Source organism: Zootoca vivipara, chromosome 5 (assembly GCF_965207765.1).
Source record: "Zootoca vivipara chromosome 5, rZooViv2.hap1.1, whole genome shotgun sequence".
Lineage (NCBI taxonomy): Eukaryota > Metazoa > Chordata > Lepidosauria > Squamata > Lacertidae > Zootoca > Zootoca vivipara.
This window is the reverse complement of record NC_142588.1, coordinates 70,214,967-70,238,519: the sequence shown is the minus strand read 5'-3', so window position 1 is coordinate 70,238,519 and position 23,553 is coordinate 70,214,967. Positions and strand designations below refer to the sequence as shown.

The window sequence follows — 23,553 nt, the reverse complement described above, 5'->3', positions numbered from 1 at the left end:
TCCTTTGTTAGGGTAAAATGGAAATTCTATTCATAATAATACCATATGTGGTGTTAGTTTAACATTCTATAGAAAATATGGCTTTCAGCATTTATTGAAGACATTTGTGTTCACCAATATAACCTCTCTTAAACCAGGTGCTTCTGCTTGACATACTGGGATCATGTTATATTGAATTCATGACCTTCTGGTAATTTCATGGCAAAAGACTGGTAACCTAAATAAAGAATTGACCTCATATCGTAATAGTGAACAGAGAATCAACAACTAAAGAACTGTCACCTACAATGGATTACATACCCTTTCTAAACAGTGAAGTAACAAGGAAAAGCATAGAAAGCCTGTGAAAGGTAAACAGATCCAATTTTTAACTACTGCTGTAACTGTCTTCAAGAGAGAGATTGCTTAATATGATATGTACGCTACACATGCTTAGTCAACAGACTGGTTTCCAGAGTTCCAAGTGTGATACATTACTTATGTTTTGCTAAGACTAAAGAACATTGAATATTCTATTGCAATCAGAGCAGAATTTCTGTAAAACTTCAAGTGAGATCTATTATTGTTATTATATTTATATCCTGCCTTTTCCCCATACTGGAACTTCGAAGGGTCTGTTAAAATAAGGTCAGGAGAAATATATTCTGGTCAGATAGCAATCAATAGAGTTAAAATTAGAAGGTCTCGCCAAATTGCTCTTTGCATTTCATTATGACTTCTGAGATTTTTATATTTTTATCAGAGAAATAATTTCACAGTATGTTAGCCAAATAGCTCATACAGTGGTGCCTCGACTTACGAATTTAATCTGTTCTGAAGGCACCTTCGTAGGTCGAAAAATTCGTAAGTCGAAAAGTGCCATTGGAAACGCGATTTCCCATAGGAATGCATTGGAAACGGAAACACCGCCGCGGTTTCTGTTCAGATGTCGAGAAATTCGTAAACGTGTGGCCATTTGCCCCACTCGTAAGTCAAAAAATTCGGTTGTTGAGTCGTTCGTAATTCAAGGTACCACTGTATTTTAAAACCACTTCTCCCCTCCCAATCCAACTAGGAAATACATATACTGTATACATTGACTCCTAACTGGATGACAAATCATAAGTTCAGATGTGCATTGGTGTGCTTCACTTCTCCAGTCTACTTGTTGAAGTTGCAGATACAGAGCCCTGATTAGATAATTGGTGATTGTGCCAAGATAAGTTGGGTTTTGGGGAAGGTATGGTTTGTACTGAAATTGTGTATGTGGAAGGGTAACTCCCTGTATAAGCTTGCCTCTTGCTGAAACAACATTGTTTTGCTCCCATAAGTGTGAAAGTAACTGTGCCCTGATTATAGGTAAAACTTTGGTACTGGGCACCCTTAATGCTCTTCTTCGAAAGGAAGGTCTACCTTTACTTTTCATTAGGGTATTTGCTTTGAATGGATAAGATGTGAAATGCAGTGATTATTGTTCTGTGCAAGATCTTCGAAAATGATAAGAATCTTTAAGTTTTCAAACGCAGAGGTTTCCTAAAGTTGTGCCTGTTCCTTTATGTCTTGAATGGGAGGAAAAGAAATTGTGTTCAGATAATGTGAATATCCTTGCCCTTGTCTTCTCAAACAATAGGGACTGATCCAAAGGTCTGCCAGAACAGATGGAGCTGGCATGAGTGGAATCTCCCAATAATTATGAATGCATGAGTATACTCCTGCCTCAGGTGGTCTGCAACAAATGAAGAATATAAGCTCCACCTATCACTGCCAGAAAGAGCCCTTTTTATATGTTTGTTTTCCTCTTCCCTCACGATTCATTTCAATCAGATTGTGAGCCTGCAGACAGGGGTTGTTTAATCTTTTAGTCTTTGTTCATTGCTTAGAAAATTGTAGGCATGTTAGGAACATGCTACTTAACATTTCTAGAGCCACTGAGTTCCATGAGGCAGTGCTCATTGTATTTGGGTTTTTGGAGCCAGTGTTATGAATCAATACAATACAATGAATCAATACAATTGGTAGCCAGTGTGGTGTAGTGGTTAAGAGCGGTAGACTCGTAATCTGGGAAACCGGGTTTGCGTCTCCGCTCCTCCATATGCAGCTGCTGGGTGACCTTGGGCTAGTCACACTTCTCTGAAGTCTCTCAGCCCCACCCACCTCACAGGGTGTCTGTTGTGGGGGAGGAAGGGAAAGGAGAATGTTAGCCGCTTTGAGACTCCTTAGGGTAGTGATAAAGCAGGATATCAAATCCAAACTCTTCTCTTCTTCTTCTTCAATAGCTAATGTTGAGTTTGAATGTGTGAAAACAATTGCCCCTCTGCTTAGCTGCAAAGCTTACTAGGTGGTCTAGGGCAAGTCCCTATATCTTCCTCACCTGCCTCACAGAGTTGTGAGGGTAAACTTACTTTCTGTACTCCTTGAGGGAAAACTGGGATTTAAATTAAAAATACACAGTGCCTTTCTCATTTCTTGCTATGTGTCTGTTTCCTTAACAGCATTGTTACTGGCATGCTTACATGGCAAAATTGTTTCCATAGCATTACTGTTTTCTCTGTAAAAATAATATTGATGGTTTTCCTTTTTTAGAAAATATTTCCATAATTGCACTACCAGTGTATACCATCAACTCACCATCTAAGAGTTTGCCAAAAACATTTGCACCAATAAATGTGAATGTTGGACCCCAAATGGTAAGTACTGTTTTTCTTTCACAGCATTGCACTGTAGAAACTCATGCCAGACTTCCTTTCCACTGATAGCCTGTCGGGTCAGCCGGGGGCAGGAACAATCCACAGGCATAATGCAGGAACGAATCCAGCTCGTCTCTCCCATCAATGTTCAGCGTGCAGCTAAGGGAGTTCTGACAGCCCTTCCCGGCGATTTATTACGACCCATGTCTTAGAGACAATGAGCACATATTCAGAGTCCAGCAGAGATAAAACGCAAACGGAGCCAGGCTGAGGTTGTGTACTAAAAGCTATTTTATTAAGCGTAAGGCAGAACTACAGGAAAACATGTCTCCTCTCACTGAGAAAAGTCCAAAGAAAAAACAAAAAAAACAAACGGAAACAGAATACAGCAAACATCCGCTCCCGTGATTCCAACAATCTTTGCTGGAATGCATAACACAGGCATGTGACCTGCACAGTGAGAGGAATAGAAACCTAACATCCTCCCCCTTTCTATATATATCACTGGGCAGTGTGTTACTACAGCCACAGTTTCTTTACATAGGTACAGTGTCGTTCCCTGGGAACGACCTTGGACAACAAATCTGCAGGAATCTCAGTTCCTGGAATATAGGACACCGTAACAAGTCCGTTCTGAACACATTCCCTTGCATGTCGTAATTTTAACTGCAAGTGCTTTATGCTTTGCTTACAACTCTCAGAGGTCAGCAAAGCGAAACATGCTTTGTTGTCCTGGTAAACCTGTATAGGACACTACATGAATTCTCATGTCTTTACACAATTGCAACAACCATTCACAATCCATAAGTATTGAGTTCAGCTTCACAAGAACTTAGGCTCACTGTTGTTTGCTTCTTGCACGACCAGTCAAACAGACTCTGGTTGTACATGTAGCAAACTCCGGATGTGATTTTACCATCTGTGGTGTCACTTCCAAAACTTGCATCTGCAAATATTTCAGGACCTCCAGACTTTTGATCAGTGTATCTCAATCTGTAGTGCATAGTACCTTTCAGGTAACGTGTTAATGCGCTTCAGTGCTTTCCAATCTTTAACTATAGGATTGTTAGCGTGTCTGCTCAGCAGATTAGTGCTGACTGCAATATCAGGTCTTGAACATCTGGCAATGAAGTTTAGTTTGCCTAGAACACTTCTGTACAGTGTAATATCAGAAAATGCTTCATCCGTATCTTCCACCTGAAAACCTGTTACCATTGGTGTATCTATAGGGTTTGCATCAACTAAATTCAGTTTGGTTAACACATCAGCAATTTTCTGTGACTGTTTGGTTTATTTTTTTAAAAAAAAATACTAGTTGTAAGCATTAGTTGCTAATATAAGTTTAGGATTCTGAATAGAGAACATCATAATTGGTGCTTAATGAAACTGATTTCTAGCATGTCCTGTTGAAACGCTATTTTGAAAGCACTGGTATGACTACTATTAATAAATGCAGTTCTGCTGATGTTCTGGAATGATACTGGGCTTGTTGTGCAGTTGCACTTAGTGGTTTAACTGAGAAACAGTTACATAATATTTCCTGCTACTCCCTTGCAATAGTTTCCTTGCTTAGCGTAAACAAATATCCATTGTATGCTTGATTCTTGGGAAAAATCTGGCTTTTAACAAATAAAGTTATCGTAATTGGTTTAGTTCCACTTGTAGAAACAAGAGCAAAGAAATAATACACATTACTTTTTTTATTCCACTGAACACTTCTTTCTGTATGTTAAATAGCACAAAATATTGATCCATGTCTCCCCTGCAATTTCCAGTCTATTACTAGATTATTTTATCTTTTGGTAGTAGAACCAGCATGTCACTAGCAGAATTTTTAGCACCTGTCTCTATAAAACTGCATTGCATGGAAGAACTTGCTAATATTTAAAGTTTGTTATGCAATAATATGTTAAATGCATTTCATGCTGTCACTTCCACTCTGACTATTGTTGGGCAACTTACAGGCTACTTTTCTGCAGTTTGATTGTCATACTCCTTAGTTCATAGTCCTTTGTCATCTAACCTAAATCACGTTAATGACTAAATATGCTACTATGCTTAAGCATTTATTTTAAAGAAAAATGTGGTGATCATGCATGCTGTCCATAATTCTTCAAGATCTGATCGGGCATCAAATCAAGATTTCCTTTTGTTGTTCAAGAATGCACAGCAACTCCCTCAATCAGTGAATCATCCTAGCAGATAGAATTGGCAATTTTTTTAGACCAGACATTTTTAGCAACCAAAGCCCATAAAAGTGCAAGTTGCTAGCTTTTACAACGGTTGCGGTGTGACATGGAGAAAAGTTATAAGCTAATATGTACCATGGTTGGCTGTTCAGGAGTGTGCATCTCTGACTCGGGCTTTGGTTGAGAACTTCACTTAATACAGATTCTGTCTTTGTAGTGAACTGCAAGAGTTATCCAGCTGCAATTGGAAGCTAATTTGGAGTTTATAGCTCCTGAATGTGCAGTATGGTGCAGAAAATAATTATTTCCTGCCTTTTTTTAATACTTGTCACCTTAGCCCTGAGTTTACAGTGATATTTAGGTTACCAAAACGAAAAAAGACATTCCTGTATGGTAAATTGCAGGAGAGAAAGTTGAAATTATTTTTAATTTATATACAGATCAATGTCAAAATAGGCTTCTAAGTTGTTTACATGTATAAAAACCAATCACACAGCATTAAAATAAAAACATCCACAATTAAAATATATAATAAAATAATCCCATTAAAACAGAAGGCTTGGGTCAAAATATCAAGGAAATGCCTCTGTAAACAGGTGCAATTTCAAAATATACAGGATGCTAATACTGTTTAGCAAGGTGTGTGTTCTCACTAATGCCACCATTGTAAAAGCCACCACCTCAAGCCAATAATCATTAGGCCGTGCCAAAACTAAATGGGTTCAGTTTGTTAATTGTTGTTCCCTCCTGGGCAATGGAGGGGAAATAGGTCTTTCATGTTACATATTCAAAGTTTCTAGTTCTGCTGAAAGATAGACCTTGTTTTCAGCATGATATAATTTTATACTAGTGACCTTGAATGCCAGTTTTAAACCTAAAATGTTACATGATAATAGGAAACTTTGAAGGTAGCTGCAGCTATCTTGACTTTGAATAATACATATTCAATTGAAAATTTAGTGGCATTAAACTATGAACTCTGGTACAGTATCAAAACACTGCTATTTCTGGAGAGGAGGGAGAGGGTCTCATCCCTCCAGATATGCTTCTGAAGCATCTTGCATTAGTCAGCTTCATTGGAAGACCCTGTGTTCTAGTTTTATGTGAGAAGGAGAAAAACCTACCCATCCACTTTCTGCACACGATACATAATCTTACATATCTCCAATATGTCACCCCTCACTTGCAATTTTTTAAACTAAAAAGGCCCAGACATTATAGCAGTTCTTGATAGGGGTCTAGCTTCAGCCCTTGATCATCTTAGTTGCCCATTTCTAGTTCTACAATATTCTTTTTGAGGCATGTCACCCAGAACTGTACACAGTATTTCAAGTGGTTTGACAGCATAGATCAGGCACCCCCAAACTTCGGCCCTCCAGATGTTTTGGACTACAATTCCCATCATCCCTGACCACTGGTCCTGTTAGCTAGGGATCATGGGAGTTGTAGGCCAAAACATCAGGAGGGCCGCAGTTTGGGGATGCCTGGCATAGATTAATAGGAAAGCATATGACATTGATAGACTTATTTTCAGTCATTTTCCTAGTGATCTCTAACATTGAATTTGCCTTTTCACAGATGCCACACACTGGGCTACCACATTAACTGAGCTGTCTACCACTAACACAACATGAGACACTCAGACCATTTAATGGAGAGCCCGCACACCACTGCTGAATTTCCATCTTCACAACTGTTTTTGTTTGCTTGGGAAACTGAAAGCCAAGACTACACTTTTTGTTGATGAGACACACCCCCACCCTCACTAGCTAGGTCTGCCCTATTTGATGCATCAATGTAGGACAGTAGGTTAGTTTCTATCTACTTTCCAAACTTGGAATTAGTCTAAGACTCAGACTTCCATCCTTTACTTCTGTTATACCCTCCCCCTATTGTAAGCATAAAAACCTCAGGATGTCCTTGTTGGGCTGTTTTGGTATATATTTTGCATATGGGGAATCCTATTAGTATTAAAAAGCTGCTGCTTTATTGATTACTGTTCTGTTCAAGGAAACTGGTGCAGGGACAGGGGAGAATAATAATAATAATAATAATAATTTATTATTTATACCCCGCCCATCTGGCCGGGTTCCCCCAGCCACTCTGGGCGGCTTCCAAAAAAAAACAAACAGAAATTCTAAAATACAGAAATCCATCAAACATTAAAAGCTTCCCTAAACAGGGCTGCCTTGAGATGCCTTCTAAAGGTCTGGTAATTGTTCTCTTTGACCTCTAGTGGGAGGGCATTCCACAGGGAGAGACCTGCAACATAACATGTACGTCTTTGTGACGTACATGTACATAACATGTACATAACATGTACATAACATAACATGTACGTCTTTGTGACTCCTCTGCCTCTCTTTTATCTCAGTCATCCTCCTCTTCTCCCTAGTGCAATCATTTTTTAGGCCTGCAGCAAAATGTGTTGTAAGGGGTGTTTCTACCCTCTTTGGGCACCAATAGTATGTTTCATTGAGTTACAGACGCCTTGTATACTTCTCCTCATGCTTATTTTCATTTAAAATGATCATAGCCCAGCATGGGAGAAAGAGAGAGCTTGTAAGTGGCATGCTTCCGATCTTCCGAGCACAGTTAGAAGATTGGGGGTGTTACATCTGCACTGCACTTATGAAGTTGGTTTTATAGTTAGCAGACATTGCCTGGCTCAAACAGAGGGTGAAGTTCAAAATGGTTTTGTCTACTTTGGTTCTGGTTTTTGGGTGAGCCCTTTCAAGCAATGCACCCTATAGTCTGCATTTAAAAAAAATTACAGTAGATGGCAGTAGAGTAGAATTAAAAGATACCGCAACTAGAAACTAACCACTATTGTATTCAAATAAAATGCAAAATGTAGTGTTCTTAGTCTATGGCTTGACAGAGACTGTAGTGATGGTATAGTTAGTACTGTCATACCAAATACTTAATATTTCAATCAGTAATATTTAGTGTTGAAACGGGAAAGCTTTGTGTGCTGTTTGCAGGCATGAACACTAGAAATTTTTGTTAAAATATTATTAGCAGTTCTGAGCCATGTTTTAAAGGGGCATGATTTGTGACAACAGCTGTATAGTACCAATGTAAGGGTGTGTTAAACAGTGTTTCCCAACCAGTGTGCCTCCAGATGTTTTGGGACTACAACTCCCATCAGCCCTAGCTAGCAAGACCAGTGGTCAGGAATGATGGGAGTTGTAGTCTCAAAACATCTGGAGGCACACTGGTTGGGAAACACTGTGTTAATACATTCATTTCTGAACTATTCATAGATGTGTGTCTGTAAGACCAGGGTGTTTACATTTGCAACTCTGCATGGTATTGTACAGCTGCAGAAGTGGCTTCATAGTTGAAGCATGTTGTGTTTCAGCTTGAAAAGTTTAGCCATCTTAAAATCACAAGGACGTACTCCCTATTAGAATGACATTTGGCATGGAGGATCTGCCAAACTAACAAAACTCAAGTGTAATCTGATGAAGGCTTGAGTTTTGCTGCTTTAAAAAATTGCCTTCTGTTATTATTACAACATTAGACTAGGATATATTTACTACCTTCCTGGCATGGAAGTTAAGATGGGCACCATATAAGTTTCATACTGTTTTGTGCGTTAGTGAATTTGTTAAGCCTTAACTGTCTCAAACTGAAGAGCTTTTAGTTTGTACAGGCCTATGTCAAAGTAAATAACTAAGTGGATGATACTCAGATGAGACCTATTGACATATCGCTGAATATTGTTTATTTTTCATTTTTCAAGATTGCGGCTGAACTCTGCTCCCACAAAAACTTTTATGCAGCCAGGCTTCATATGGTTACTTGTAGTTTAGCATAAGTTTATATGCATGCCTAATTCTGTTAAGTTTGGGGTTTTATATTCTTTGTTTTTCTCTGTTGAAAATATGTTGGCTTACAGAATGATCTAATCTTATCTTAAACCATCAGTATACATATTTCACCCCACCCCCCATAAATGCTGTGAATGCCACTCATGTGAAAGAACTCTACATTCTCAAATTTGGCTTGTTTAGACAATACTTTGCCTCCAGGAGGCAACCATTGTTTGAACAGGCTCACAAAGAAAAATCAGGTTATTTCACAATTTTGTGTTTTAACCTTTAAGAAAAATGGCAAGGAAGTGAATTGTTATCTTCCTGTCTTACCTAACCCTGCTTAGCTATTTCAGGCCAGGTATGGAGGACCTGAACTCTGTACAGATTTTGAATTGAACATGTGTTGGGGTTAGGCCCTGATGGTAGGATTCTGCCCCACTACCTCCACATTCGATCTTGCTAAATTATTCCTTCTACTCAAGTAAAGCACTCTTCTACTAACAAAATTTTTAAATATATTTTTAATTCACTGTAAAGTGAATAAGAACTGCATTCTTATTATTTTTATTATAATCTTGGCAACATTTATTGTAACATTTACTCTTGGGAAGTAGAAAGATATTGTTACAACCCATGTTATGGTTAAGAAGAATTCACTTTCCCAAGTCAATAGGACAGAAAGCATCTTCTACTATCAGGCATTTGTGTGTGTTTTGATTGGCAGTTCAACAAAGAGAAGGTGACCTCTCAATAGGACAGCATCTGGCTGACATCACGATGACCTTGTTGCAAAAGTTTCTTAAGGGTGTAGCCAGCACTGAAAATTCATGCTGTGTTTATAGAGCATTTGATATGCAATAGAGATGCATGGCAAATGTAGACTTCCTGTTTAAACTATGAAATAAGTCAGCAGTGCAGTGCAGCAGCTAACAGGACTAATGCAATTCCAGGTTTCATCAACAGACATATAGCGTCCAGATCATTGGTAGTAATGGTACCACTCTGTATTCTTGACATGTCAGTTTAAGAAGGATAATGACAAACTGGAACATGTCCAGAGGAGAGTGACAAGAGTGAAAGAGCTGGAGACCATGTCCTGTGAGAAAGTAACTGAAAGGCGATACAATGACCATCTTCAAATATTTGAATGACTCACACATGCATGATATTGTAATTTGTTTTACAGAGGGATTTACCCAAATCAATTGTATCAAAAGGATTTAGGCTGAAAATTAGGAGTAACCTCTTGGTGGTATGTTCTGTTTGACAGTGGAATAGACTGCCTTGGTGAGGCTTTATTCCTGCAGCATGATTTTTTAGATCCCTTCCAACTCTGATTCTAAATATTAACAGTTTATCCCAACATCATTAATCCCTTAGCACAATCCCAATTCTGAAAATTGGGGCAGTTTCACATGTACACTTTCATTGTGTATTTTTGAGGATAGATAGTGATATTCTGGTTTAAGCTCCATATAAGATGTATTTTACTGTTTCTGTGTTCAGGTTTACTTTGCAGAGTTTAATTTGTTCTTTGTCTAATTTCCATAGATTATAAGCACACCACAAAGACTGACCAATTCGGGAAGTGTTCTCATTGGAAGTCCCTACACCACAGCCTCAGCCATGGTCACACAGATGCATATAACTGAAGCCACTGGCTGGGTTCCAGGGTAAATAATCTGTTCTTGCATGTGCATTCTGAGTTCCATGTTTTCTTCATAAGTTAGGAATTCTACTTAATGCACCTTTTGACTTTTGTATGCAAACATGTAGCCACTTGACTTTGGTCAAGGTTCATTAAGTTACCTAATTTATATATGGGATGATAGAAATAATGGAGACTATTTGCGCAATTACAACAAGTCCTTACTCCTTCCTTAAATTTCTGTTGGATGTATAGCATCACACTTGCATATTAGAGAAGTATGCCAATCTGAAAGTAGGGCTGAGAAAAGGATACCTGATGAAGAGGGTGGTGAACAGAGAAGAGAGGAAGGCAAAATGAAGAGGCCCAGTGATGGATTTTCTGACTCAAGACTATTCTATTAAAATCTAGTTTGCCAGTGTAAGTTCCATTGGTGAGCAACAAAATGGGATGCTGTTACATAGATCTTTGCTCTGCATCAAGAAGTTAAGAGGTACTTTGGGCCTTACTATGCAGCTATTCCGAACGGTTTTGAAGCTGTGCTTTTAAAAACATTTTAATTATTCAGTGTTCATTAGAATATCTTGATTTCATGCTGATAATAATATATAAAGAAATTGGAAGGGTTGAACACTTTGAATTTAGCAGCTGGACTTGGTTTATTGTGAATTTTGCTGAGTTGCTTTAGCTATTCTCACTCTTTCTAGAAGCTTGTAAGATCCATATGGTGCTAGAGATAGTCTTACCGTAATTTTTGGTTATTAGAGATATGGTTGCTGTAACATCATCTGCTTTTGTTTGCCTAAGTTATCCAAGATCTCTTTAACTTGCAGGTATGGCATACAGGAATATTTTTTTAAAAAACAAACATACACAACCCTCTATCCTTTAGGGCACTCATTATCTTTCAGCTTCACTTCTCCCACCTAGCTAAGAAGCAGAGTAAACAACTTTAGAAAGCTATCCACTACAACCCAAAGGTCTCACTCCTGGTCAGTCACTGCCACCTCAGACCCTATGAGCATATATGTGAAATTGATATTATTTTTGCCCCTACATGCATCACTTTACACTTGCATACATTGAATTGGATTTGCCATTTTATTGCCCATTCAACTCAGTTTGGAGAGATCCTTCACAGCTCCTTTTTGTTATTGCTACCCGGAACAATTTCATATCATGAGCAAACTTGGCTGCCTCACTGCGTACCCCTAACTAAATGATTCATGAACAAGTTACAAAGGGCATGTCCCAATATTGATCTTTGAGGGACTCCACTTTCTACATCCTTTCATTGTGAAAAGTGTCTATTTATTCCTACTTTGTTTCCTGTTTCCTAACCAGAGGACTTCTCTTATTCCATGACTGCTAAAGCTTATTCAGCAGTCCTTGGTGTGATCTTGCATCAAAAGCTTTTTGAAAGTTAAAATATATGCCAGCTGGATCACCTCTATCATATGCCTGTTGACACTCTTTTAAAAAAATTACAGGTTAGAGAGACAGGACTTACCCTTATAGAAGCCCCACTTGTTCCACTATGCTTGGTAATTTTGTCTTTGACAATGCTTTTCTCTGGCTTTTTGTTAGCGGATCAGCAATTTCACATTTGAGTTCTTTAAGAACTCTTGGGTGGCAGCCATCCAGACCTGGCAACCTATCATTTTTAAATTTTTTGTCAATAATACCTCAAACTTTGTCTTTTGTCTCCACTATTTGCTGCAGTTCCTTAGACTGTGAAAGTTATTTTCAGCACAGGGATCTGCCCTATATCTTCCACTGTGAAGATAGATGCAGATAATTTATTTGTCCTCTCCACAATCTCCTTATCCTACTTCAATACACCTTTAACTCTACTGTCATCCAAAGGTCCAACTGCCTCATCCAGAACAGGCAAACTACCTAACACCCATTTAGCCACAGCACCCTCCAGTCAAAGATGTGGGATGGTTTCTGATAGTTGGAACCAGTCTCCTGCTGCTGCTGCTGTACATATGAACTTCTTCCTTTGGGCTGGTTGTGGAGGATAAGCAAGCAGAGTGCATGTGGCTGCTTGTTTGAATAACTCCCTTGCTCTAGGGGCAGGACAAGGAAAGCATGTTGGGAGGAGAAGCACTGCCAAGACCCACCTTAGTTATATAGGCACTGCAAAGATGAAAGCAGGAAAAGCAGCAGGAGAAACAGCTGCTAATGTGGTGCAGTCTGCCCAGGTCTTGAGCAGGCAACCAGCAGAGGAAAATGGTGCCATCTTCACCACTCAGGCTTTTCCTGGTTCTCAATTTTGTTTGAGGATCAACCACTTTCACAGTTCATTGCATGGACTGAGGACCTGGTTGTTTCATCTCTTTTTTAAAAAAATATTGAGGAACTACTACATATAATACTCCATCTGGTACGCAGGCTGAGACCCTACCTGCCTGCAGACTGTCTAGCAAGAGTGGTGCATGCTCTAGTTATCTCCCGCTTGGACTACTGCAATGCGCTCTATGTGGGGCTACCCTTGAAGGTGACTCGGAAACTACAACTAATCCAGAATGCGGGAGCTAGACTGGTGACTGGGAGCGGCCGCCAAGACCACATAACACCGGTCTTGAAAGATCTAAAATTGCTTCCAGTGCGTTTCCGAGCACAATTCAAAGTGTTGGTGCTGACCTTTAAAGCCCTAAATGGCCTCGGTCCAGTATACCTGAAGGAGCGTCTCCACCTCCATCATTCTGCCTGGACACTGAGGTCCAGCACCGAGGGCCTTCTGGCGGTTCCCTCGTTGCGAGAAGCCAAGTTGCAGGGAACTAGGCAGAGGGCCTTCTCGGTGGTGGCACCTGCCCTGTGGAACGCCCTCCCAACAGATGTCAAAGAGGAAAACAACTACCAGACTTTTAGAAGACATCTGAAGGCAGCCCTGTTCAGGGAGGCTTTTAATGTTTAATAGATTATTGTGTTTTATTTTTCTGTTGGAAGCCGCCCAGAGTGGCTAGGGAAACCCAGACAGATGGGCAGGATATAAATAATAAATTATTATTATTATTATTATTATTATTATTATTATTATTATTAGAATGCAACAAACAAAATAAGAAACACAAACTTTTATATGAGCGTATAACAATGTGAATGTAATCACATATCCTCTTAAAAATCTGCTTTAAGAGAGAACTAGGGCAGAGAGTCTTATGACCAGTTTAATTGAGAACTGATGTGGCCAATTTGTTCCTGTCCAGGTCCCTACAAGAGTTCTGCAAAAGTCAGAAAAGGGCAAGAGCAGTTCTAGAGCTACTCCAGGCACTACAAAAGGCAGCAAAAACAATTATCAAGCTGTTGCATCATCCAGTTCTTCTACCAGGGTTCCTTTCTTAAGAACTCTTGGGACTAACAAAATTTCCATTCCATTGGCCTTCTTCCCTACGGAGAAGTTATTGCCCATTTTTCTAATAAGATGCTCATTTAGTATGTCCAGGAAGGCCTGCTGATCAGCCCCCATTCCCCAGCAAGGTTTCAGGTTCCTCAGCTAAAGCTCAGGAGTGTGATGAGGGAAGGTTTCAGGTTCCTCAGCTAAATCTCAGGAGTGTGATGAGGGAATGAAGTTGAACAGAAACAACATTTCTTGTCCCAGCAAAACTCTTACAACTGAATCTCACCCATTGGTTTTATTTCTATAAATTCATCTAAATAAAATAACTGTTTAACCAAGGAATCACTTAGTGGTATACATTGAATAATTTGAAACAATCAATGTACAAATAAATTCCAATTTATTTATGTTTTAATTGGATTTAAGTTTAGTCAAGTTGCATTCCCCTAGGGGCAATAACAGCTATTACAAATTATGACCAATACATTTGACTAGCTTTAATAATGAATACAGCAAGTACTTAAAATATTAAAAATAGGTATAATGTGTGCTGCAAAACATTAGTACAGCCTAAAATCCATATTTTGATATGTGCTGTTTTTTAATGTTTACAGGGATAGAAAACGAACTCGAGACTTAATGGAATCAGATTTTTCGGAAAGGTTTGTATCACTGCTGCATCCTGACTCTAGATAAAATATGCTGACCTTTGAACTTGTTAGCAATATTTCATTTTTAATTGTTGGTGTCTTTCCATTTCCCTGAAATAGTTAAGTTTACTGTAATAGAACAAATAATATTGTCCTTTGTTGTACTTGCACACCAATTCTAATAGATTGTCTGACTCGAACTAATAACTGTCCGGTTCTTTATATAACTTGGAAAATATTTGGAAATGCAGTTTTGTGGAGGTGAAAAGATCTATTATTGACTTCTGGTAAGAAAAATCTAGTTAAATCGCCATGTGCTTTTCTGCAGGCACAATTCTGGTAAATTTACTGCAGCACCTTATCAATCACTACAGGGCTACACTTGTAAGATTTTATAGCAACTGAATTTTACTACTTGTATATAGAAAGCGAAAGTGAAGTTAGTGACGGTAAAAAATATATGTTAGTCATAGTAGAGCTTTTCATGTCAAAAGGTCCCAGGTTCAGTTCCCACCATCTCTACCAGCAAGTCTACCAAACCTCTGCCTGAGCCTATGTGACTACAGTGGTACCTCTACTTGCGAATTTAATGCGTTCCGAACGCACATTCGTAAGACGAAAAAAATTGTAAGTTGAATCCCATAGGAATGCATTGAGAGAAAAAATTCGTAAGTAGAAGCAACCCTATCTAAAAATTCGTAAGTAGAAAAAATCCTATCTAAACTGCATCCAAGATGGCGGACGGAGCTCCATTCGTAAGTAGAAACATTCGTAAGTAGAGGTACTACTGTATATGCAAACTTCATATGCAAGGGCAGTATTGCACTGAATACTGGCTGCTGGGGGGCTGGACAGTAGTGGTAGGCTACTGACCTCATGCCCTGCCTGTGGGCTTCACAGTCTAGCTACTTACTAGGGGGAGCAAAGTACTGAACTAAATGTACTTTTGATCTGACCCCACAAAGTTTTATTTGCCACTGCAAGTAAAAAAATGGCAAATATACCATTTGATTCTATTATATGTGAGTTGTAAGCAAGTATACCATTTTAGAATTAGCAAAAAATATAGAATCATATCCCCAGAAGAAAAACATTATGAGCTTGAAATGCATTGGAGCAAATTATTTGATTTGCTGCTTGTTTTTTGGTTTGAAAATGATTACATTTCAGAGTAGGTTCTTCTGCACTTCCAAAATTCTAGTAAACTAGCTAGATGGTTTAATGTACTGTATAATCTTTGCAAAGAACACATTCATAACATAAGCACAAAGCAGTATCTTGCAAGAAAGAGAATGAAATTAAAATTGCATGGCTGATTCTAGCATTATAAATAATTTATCATATTCTCCCAAATAAACATTTTTTTTCAGATACTGCACCTTCCAGAAAACAGACAGTGCTTAGCATGAAAAATCTGTGATTGGTCTTTGTTGTCAAACTTAAGATTTGATTATTATTTTCTTCATCGCAGTAAAAGAAGCAGAAAAGGAGATAAAAATGGAAAGGGTTTGAGACATTTTTCAATGAAAGTATGTGAAAAGGTCCAGCATAAAGGTACAACATCTTATAATGAAGTTGCAGATGAGCTGGTATCGGATTTTACAAACTCTAATGGCCACTTAGCTACAGATTCAGTAAGTAGAAAGTAACATTCATACACATCTAATATTTTGCAACCAACATGTTCCTCTATTAAAATATTATGTGTAAACTATTAAGGGCTTGAGGAGACCAATGCTCTTTTCACCCCACCCTCAATTTTTTTCCCTGTCCTCCTTTTGCTGAAACACTGTCTGTCTGTCTGTCTGTCTGTCTGTCTGTCTGTCTGTCTGTCTGTCTGTCTCTCAATTGCTGTCAACATTCTGTAAGCCCTGGGACCTCACATGTGCTTGTTAGCCCATTTTCAGCTTTTAAATCCCTGCTCGCTCTCTCCCCCACCTGCCCCATGAATTTACAAATTTGTATACTTTTGCAGATCTTGCGACTCTTCGAAGTATATGGAAACCATTCCCTTATTTTTGAGCAGTCCTATTTTAGCTTTAAACTTATAGGCACTCAGCTGCCTCAGTTAGCTATAAGATTGATGTTTTTCCTGAGATGAAGTAGTGGGAAATGAGAGAGGGCCCGATGTTGCCTGCCTACACCTTTTTAAGTTATTGGCAGCACCTTCAATGAAGGACTGAAATGGGTAGATCACTTTTCAGCACTATAAAACCTTTTTTGCATGCTGCTATTGTGTAATCTTACCATTGGGAAATTGTGATTGTGAAATCTCGTGGTCTAAGGGCAAGTAGAGGAGTGCTCCCCTCACCGTCCATGATTGCCCTGCCAGGTTCAAGGAGCAGAGTGGCTGCAGCTCTGCACCACCTGTGAACGGGGGGGGGGCATGATTGTATGGGGAGTGATGATGCAGGTGGCAGTGAGGCGGCGGGAGATGCAACCACCCTTTGGAAGCTTCTGCTGCCAGCACTGCTTCCTCTGAGCCCAAATTAGAAAAGTATGAGCAAGAGGCAGATATAGAAAGGGGAAGAATGCAGCAGTCACAGAGCTTGGATGTATTTAAACTGCTTTAATATCCAGTATCAGTTGACATGTGTTAGCTTTCTCAGTTTTTCATGGTTTAGTCTAGCAATCTATAGATTAAAACATGTTTTATTGCCCTTGCAGTTTGTTCAAATGTTGCCTTATGTTTTTAATAAAAAATACATGCTTATAACGTGGCATTTTCAAAGATTCAGTACTGTAATGATTCTGTAATCAAACTTGCAAATGTTGTTCTTACAGCTAATTAGGGTAATAAATTGGACCTCTCTTGGCCCCTGTTCAAGCTTTGGATATAATCAAGGCAACTTTTTGCATGATATTTTTCCTACGTAGTTGTAGGGAGAAATTTACAAATTTTGTATACTCTGTCAATTATGCAGTTACTTCTGAGCATGTAAATACTTAAAGAGACAATATTCACATTACTTTATATATGCCTTTTCCACATTCCTGTGGAAGAATATGAGATATGTATGTGATTGGGAAGGAGAACTACCACTGGTTTGATATTGTATATGTCTTGGTTTTCTACAAGCTTGTTCCGTAAATATTAGTTATAGTGTTCCTGCCTGCAGTGAAACCTTTATATGCATTTCAAAATGATTTAATACTATTTTTCATACCTGTAGTGAGCTGATTATATATTTAACAGTAGTGCATTTTAAACAGGTTTATGATCAGAAGAATATTAGGCGGAGAGTTTATGATGCCCTCAATGTATTGATGGCGATGAACATTATTTCAAAGGAGAAAAAAGAAATCAAATGGATAGGTCTTCCTACAAACTCAGCTCAAGAATGTCAAAACCTTGAGGTGAGTGAGGGGTGGAAAATTTATATTGGCTAACATAGTCTTTTCTGTGTATAAAATGGAGACACATGAATTCTACTTTAAGTAGAATGGTTCTATATAAATTATGAGTATGAGTGCTATCTGTGTGCGCCCCACTCCAACAAAAAAATGTAGAAGTTTCTTAATCTTTACATACTGTTTTTATAGATGTATAATGAAATCTTAGTCTTAAGAAATATACTGTAAACTGCCCTGGAATATTAATTTTAGGACAGCTTTAAAAGGGAACAAAACAATAAACAATAACTTCAAAATATCTGATGAAGTGTGCATGCACACGAAAGCTCATACCAAAATAAAAACTTAGTTGGTCTTTAAGGTGCTACTGAAGGAATTTTTTTATTTTGTTTCAAAATATAATAGTTTTTATACCTAAGTCCCAATCAGAATTCCTATGCAGTGTGCTGGTTAGCTGCCCCGTGTTAAAGTATTGCCTCATTTTTAGCTTAAACTCTGCTGACTTCCTTACTTGATTGATGCAACATGAAAGGTTCTGGTGGCATCTGAAGTGCATCTGACGATTTTGCAATATATGTCCTATATGCTGCAATTCAGGTTCCCTAAAACAGTCACGAAGCAGTTTCACCTTGGCCCAGAGGAAAAGACACTTCTGTGTATTTATCTACTGTTTTGTATCTTTCTTTTCATATTCGTATTTAAGATAGAGAAACAACGACGTATAGAACGTATAAAACAGAAGAGAGCTCAGCTGCAAGAACTTATACTTCAGGTATATTTTTCAAATGTCTGATATCACTTAAATCTATTGGGGGGTGTTCAGCTAACTTTTACACACAGTAGGCCTGTTGAAATTAATGAACCTAACTTAGTCATGTTCATTGGGTTCAGTCAGTCTACTCTGGGTGAAACTTTGTTGAATGCATTGCATGTTGTTTAGATAGATAGATAGATAGATAGATAGATAGATAGATAGATAGATAGATAGATAGATAGACAGACAGACATTCTTAAACTAGCAGAGTGCATACTTCAATGTTTCCTTCAGCTGTACCTGTAAACTAAAATAAGTTTGCCTTTTGAAAAGCAGCCTGTCTCCTAATACAGCAGATAAGTGTTCAAAGGAATCTGTGACAAACCAGTATGAACACAGAAGTCATTCCCTGTCTAGCATCGCAGAACATCAGTGACATTTTCTGATTTAACCTACATTTGTTTATCAAAATCTGCAGTAATACTAAAATTTAAGCTTCTCGATGCTTCACATATACTGTAATACTAAAACAATTCTCATTTTCTGACACAATAATCTAGGACAGATTTTGTTATGTGTTTTAAAATTTGATAATTTTCACTTCCTTCTACAGCAAATTGCTTTCAAAAATTTGGTACAAAGAAATCAACAAAACGAACAACAGACTCAGGGTGCTCCAGCTTTGAATTCTACCATACAACTACCTTTTCTAGTAATAAACACAAGCAAAAGCACCGTCATAGATTGCAGTATCTCTCCTGACAAGTGAGTGTGATATGAAAGTACATGCTGTAGTGTTGAGTGCTTTGTAGTAAGCCTAAGAAACTTTTTTCTAAATTTAAAAAAAATCAATTTGCCACCCGATTGTACTCATTTCTCTCCCAATTCATGTTGAGTTTTTTATGTTCTGTCCGCCTGATGAGGAAGACCTCTATGTTGAAACACATTTGACATTGTATAGGATTTGACCTGCTAAGATGATGTTATCAGTATATTGGTATTTGTGATTTTTTTTTTGAAATAAAGATTTTTAATTTTTTTAAAATAGTACATTTTCCCCTTTCATTTTGTTTTTGGCTGTTGGTCATGCTGGCCAGAATGCACCACCACACTTACTGTGGTAAGCAGAATTGTTGAAGCCTGGTTTTATTTGTGTTATAAAAACTTTCATAATAAAGCTGGCTAACAACAAAATACTGTATTTTTCTGCGTATAAGACTACTTTTTAACCCAGGAAAATCTTCTCAAAAGTCGGGGGTCGTCATATACTCCGGGTCATATTTCTTATACAGTGAGTGTATCCCAAACTCTATTTTAACTGGGAAAGTTGGGGGTAGTCTTATATGCCCAGTCGTCTTATACGCTGGAAAATACGGGATCTTGTTTCTGGAACAGCTTCTCTAGTAGCAATTATAAGCTGTCCTATAAATTATTTTTACCAATTTTATAAGGCTAAAGGACCTAAGTAGGGATGAAATACACTTAAAATGCATTTGGTGGGCAGGAAGGGGGGCACTGAATTTGAGTGAGGAGTCTGTAGATGACCTTTAAAATCCATTTGGTTTAGTACAAGAAAAGATTTTGGCTTAAGCAAAATTTCCCCTCAACTTTGAATCTGTTTAATGAGGGAGAAAGGTTTATGGACTCCTATTGCCTCTCATGGAAAAAGTGTTTTTAATTGGGGAAATATAATAACTTGTACCCTGCTGAGATGGCAGTTGACCAAATGCAATCAGAAGCACTTTCTGTACCTAGTTATGTTTTAAATATAGCTTTGACTCATGAAGTAATCCTGCAAGTGTAATTGTATTTGGGCATTTATTAACATATAATTTAGAAAATGCATCTAAGCTGTACTAGGAAGTCTCACTCCTTTTCCCCCTCTTACAGATTTGAATACCTTTTTAATTTTGATAGCACTTTTGAGATCCATGATGACACTGAAGTATTAAAGCGAATGGGAATGTCACTTGGCCTAGAGACAGGCAAATGCTCATCGGCAGACCTAAGAGCTGCTAAATCACTAGTGCCTAAAGCTTTAGAAAGCTATGTCACAGGTAAGGCTGTGGTTTTTGCATGTTGCTGATTAAATGCAAATCCTCACCATACTGAAGAATTTCTAATGTCAGACTGCATGAGAATGGGAATACTGAGTGATTTATTAAAGTTGGCAGTATTGTACAAACTAAATAAAGGTTTAAAAGTAGTCATCTGCAACTAGAGATTCCAGAACTTGTAAATAAACCAAAGTGCTTGAATGGTGTACTGTTCAAAGTAGTGCCATTAATAATTCCTGCTGTCACCCTGCTATTTAAAACTAAGGGAGTGTCCTGTGAAAAAGTATGCTGCACAGTTTCAGTAAATGTATCTAGCAAATGTATTGACAGTCAAGGGGATGATTCTGGCTACAGAATCCCTCTTAGTAGAATGATATTTGAAGTGGCTTGCTACACTGTCACAAAATAGATAAGTTAAAGAACCACTTTAAACAATTTGTGACATAGGTAGAGCAGATTATGTTATACTTTAAACCAGCCTTCTCCAATCTGGTGCCCTCAAGATATTATTGAACTACAATTTTCACTGCCCCAGACTATTTGCTTTGCTAAGGGGAGCAGGCACACCAAATAAGGAATATTATTGTGGTCACCAAGCCTCCTTTAAACACAAAATAGGTTGCTGCCAAAAGGTGCCTGGTGCTCATCACCCTGAAAGTGACAGGCTTTCCTTCTTTGAAAGGAGGACTGTAGAGCACAGAGGGAGTAATGTGTGAGCTATTCTTGGAAACTGCTCTCCTCCCCCTGCATGCTGTTCTGGGGTTTTCCTCGAAACCCCCCTAAACTGAATTTTGCAGCTTGTTGGGAGGAGAGTGGGAGAAAACCCCATTGTGCAAGTGGCTTCCACTGATGAGATTGGCTAGGTGAATCCCAACCCATTGTGTCCCTAGAGAAATTTTCCTTGTTTAGTGAATATAACCACCTTTTTTACACTAACATATGCATAATTTTTTGGAGTAACACAAAACATATTTTAAAGCTGCAAATGGCAAATCATGTGTTTTGGCTTTGTATTCAATGATAGTTTCAATATTTTTTAGGCCTTCATATTGTCCTTATGAACTGGGAGCAATATGGGGATTGTTTTTTATCATTCTCTATGCAAACTGCTATTTCAAAGGATTCCTATCTGTTCTCTTAATCATAACATAATTACGCAATGTAAAGTTGTGGCGAGATCTGTCTAATCTGCATAGTTACATAAATCAGAGGCCTATACTGTACATACAAAGTAGCTGATTTAAATGTGTGTTGTACAAATTTTCAGGGAGAGGATCGCAGTGAGATTCTTGAGATTCTTACTGCTTTCTGAACAGCCTCTACTAGTTTTGTTAAACATAATCTGTTCTTACTTTCAAGGACTGCAAGTTAGTAAAATGTTTAAAATAAGCATTTGCATTCATATTCTTATGGCTCATTAATAACAAAAAATGGTGTTGTGTGCATTCAAAGTTATTCGGTAATAATATCCTGTTCTTGATGATGTTCTGAGCCTCTAGGTCTTGCATCTTTGAACATAGAGAAGCAAGCTTCCAACTTTGATCACACCTAAACAGGATTTCCAGTATCCCAAATGACGACTTTATTCTGACAGTCAATGAGCTATTGTATTGTTTAAACTAAAGCACCAAATTGAACATGGAAAAATGGGATGTTGTAGTGTTTGCTTATAGCAGGCATGTCCAACAGGTAGATTGTGATCTACTGGTAGATCAATGGACGTCTGTGGTAGATCACTGGCTCCCCCCAAAGAAGCTGAACAACTGTGGCTCCCCTAAAAAAAAGCTCAACATTTTACCTCCTCCCTGATAAAACTCAACAACTTTGACCCAACCCCCCCCCCCAAAATGGGCCTTCCTCCTTCCTAAAAAAAACTTTGACCTGAACCCCAAAAAAGGAGGTAGATCACTGCCAGTTTTTAACTCTGTGAGTAGATTGCAGTCTCTTGGGAGTTGGCCACCCCTGGCTTAGGGCAAAATTCCATAAGTAGAGCAGTAATATTGCAATGATTTCATTATCTGGAATCTATAGTCAAGGGTATAAATACTTCAATTGAGCACTTATATTTCCTCATGGGTGCTGAATAAACCATTGAGATGTTGAATGTTGGATAGTTGAACTTGCCTCTATTGTATTTCTCCTATCTTCACTGTACTATCTAGAAAGGGTTAGTGAGTGAACAAGCTAAGATAATCTCTTAGTTCCATTTGTCTGAGTGTATGTGTGTAGAGGGCCTTGTCTTCTGCTTTAAAATTCCCTGAGCTAAAAATAATGCTAGCTCTAATTTACCACTGGTACCCTTTTATCAGTGTATCTGAAAGATTAACTTGCCCTCTTGTTGGAACAGCCAAAGTACACTAGACCCATGCAAATAGTCCATTGTGCTGGCACTTCAAAGACTTGCTACACAGGATCTATGATGTCATTTTACATTTAAAGGGATTTTCCTTAGAGAATTAGGGGAGGCATTAACTCATATAGTCACCCAGCCTGTTGCATTTTAAAGTTTATCAGTCAGCATTTTCGTTCTCTAAAATGCTCTGGATGATTCAGCCTTTCCAGGTTGAAGTTTGTTTTTACCATGCACTGAGTAGCAAGAACTATCAGTGTAGAAAGCTAACTTGCATATATTTTTGATAGGCTTAAAGATACCCCCCCCCAAAAAAATGCCTAGCATCTGGGACACACCACTAATATGATAACATGAGAAACAGAACAGAAAGCCAGAAAAAAGAGAAAGTGTGCAATAAACTCAGATCATCAAACTCCTGTTTGCGAGATTCAGGCATTCCTACTTGGCCATAACAGAGAGAAGCTGGTGTCAATTCTTACTAGAAATAGACCACAAGATAACAACTATCTTTTTATATAACGTATAGCTAATTACTTTACCCCCTCAAATACTGTTTTTTTTATATACAAGTTGCCCTTGTAAGCGTATATGTGTTTCATACTGGTAACATACCAAGTACTCTACAGAAAATAGACATGTATGCCTCTGCTCCCATTGCAAGTCCCTGAGCTCTCTCACACAACATGAGAAAGGGATTAGACAATGCTAGGGAAGA

The 23,553-nt window shown here is 38.3% G+C and overlaps 1 protein-coding gene across 7 annotated transcripts in view; it reads left to right on the top strand.

Moving 5' to 3' along the window:
* The window catches only part of TFDP2 (transcription factor Dp-2), a 38,562-nt gene that overhangs the window by 8,906 nt on the left and 6,103 nt on the right, over positions 1 to 23,553 (top strand). For 4 of the 7 annotated variants that reach the window (XM_035133152.3, XM_088669765.1, XM_088669763.1 and 1 more), the window contains 9 exons: positions 138 to 350; positions 2,563 to 2,666; positions 10,228 to 10,349; positions 14,285 to 14,332; positions 15,792 to 15,954; positions 17,534 to 17,677; positions 18,378 to 18,446; positions 19,042 to 19,193; positions 20,319 to 20,485. In XM_035133152.3, the coding sequence (XP_034989043.1) occupies positions 2,664 to 2,666; positions 10,228 to 10,349; positions 14,285 to 14,332; positions 15,792 to 15,954; positions 17,534 to 17,677; positions 18,378 to 18,446; positions 19,042 to 19,193; positions 20,319 to 20,485 (868 nt within the window). In that variant the 5' untranslated portion in view covers positions 138 to 350; positions 2,563 to 2,663. Of the gene's footprint in view, positions 1 to 137; positions 351 to 2,562; positions 2,667 to 6,433; positions 6,665 to 10,227; positions 10,350 to 14,284; positions 14,333 to 15,791; positions 15,955 to 17,533; positions 17,678 to 18,377; positions 18,447 to 19,041; positions 19,194 to 20,318; positions 20,486 to 23,553 lie in introns of all 7 variants that reach the window. The other 3 variants (XM_035133158.3, XM_088669767.1, XM_088669768.1) reach the window with 2 other exon arrangements.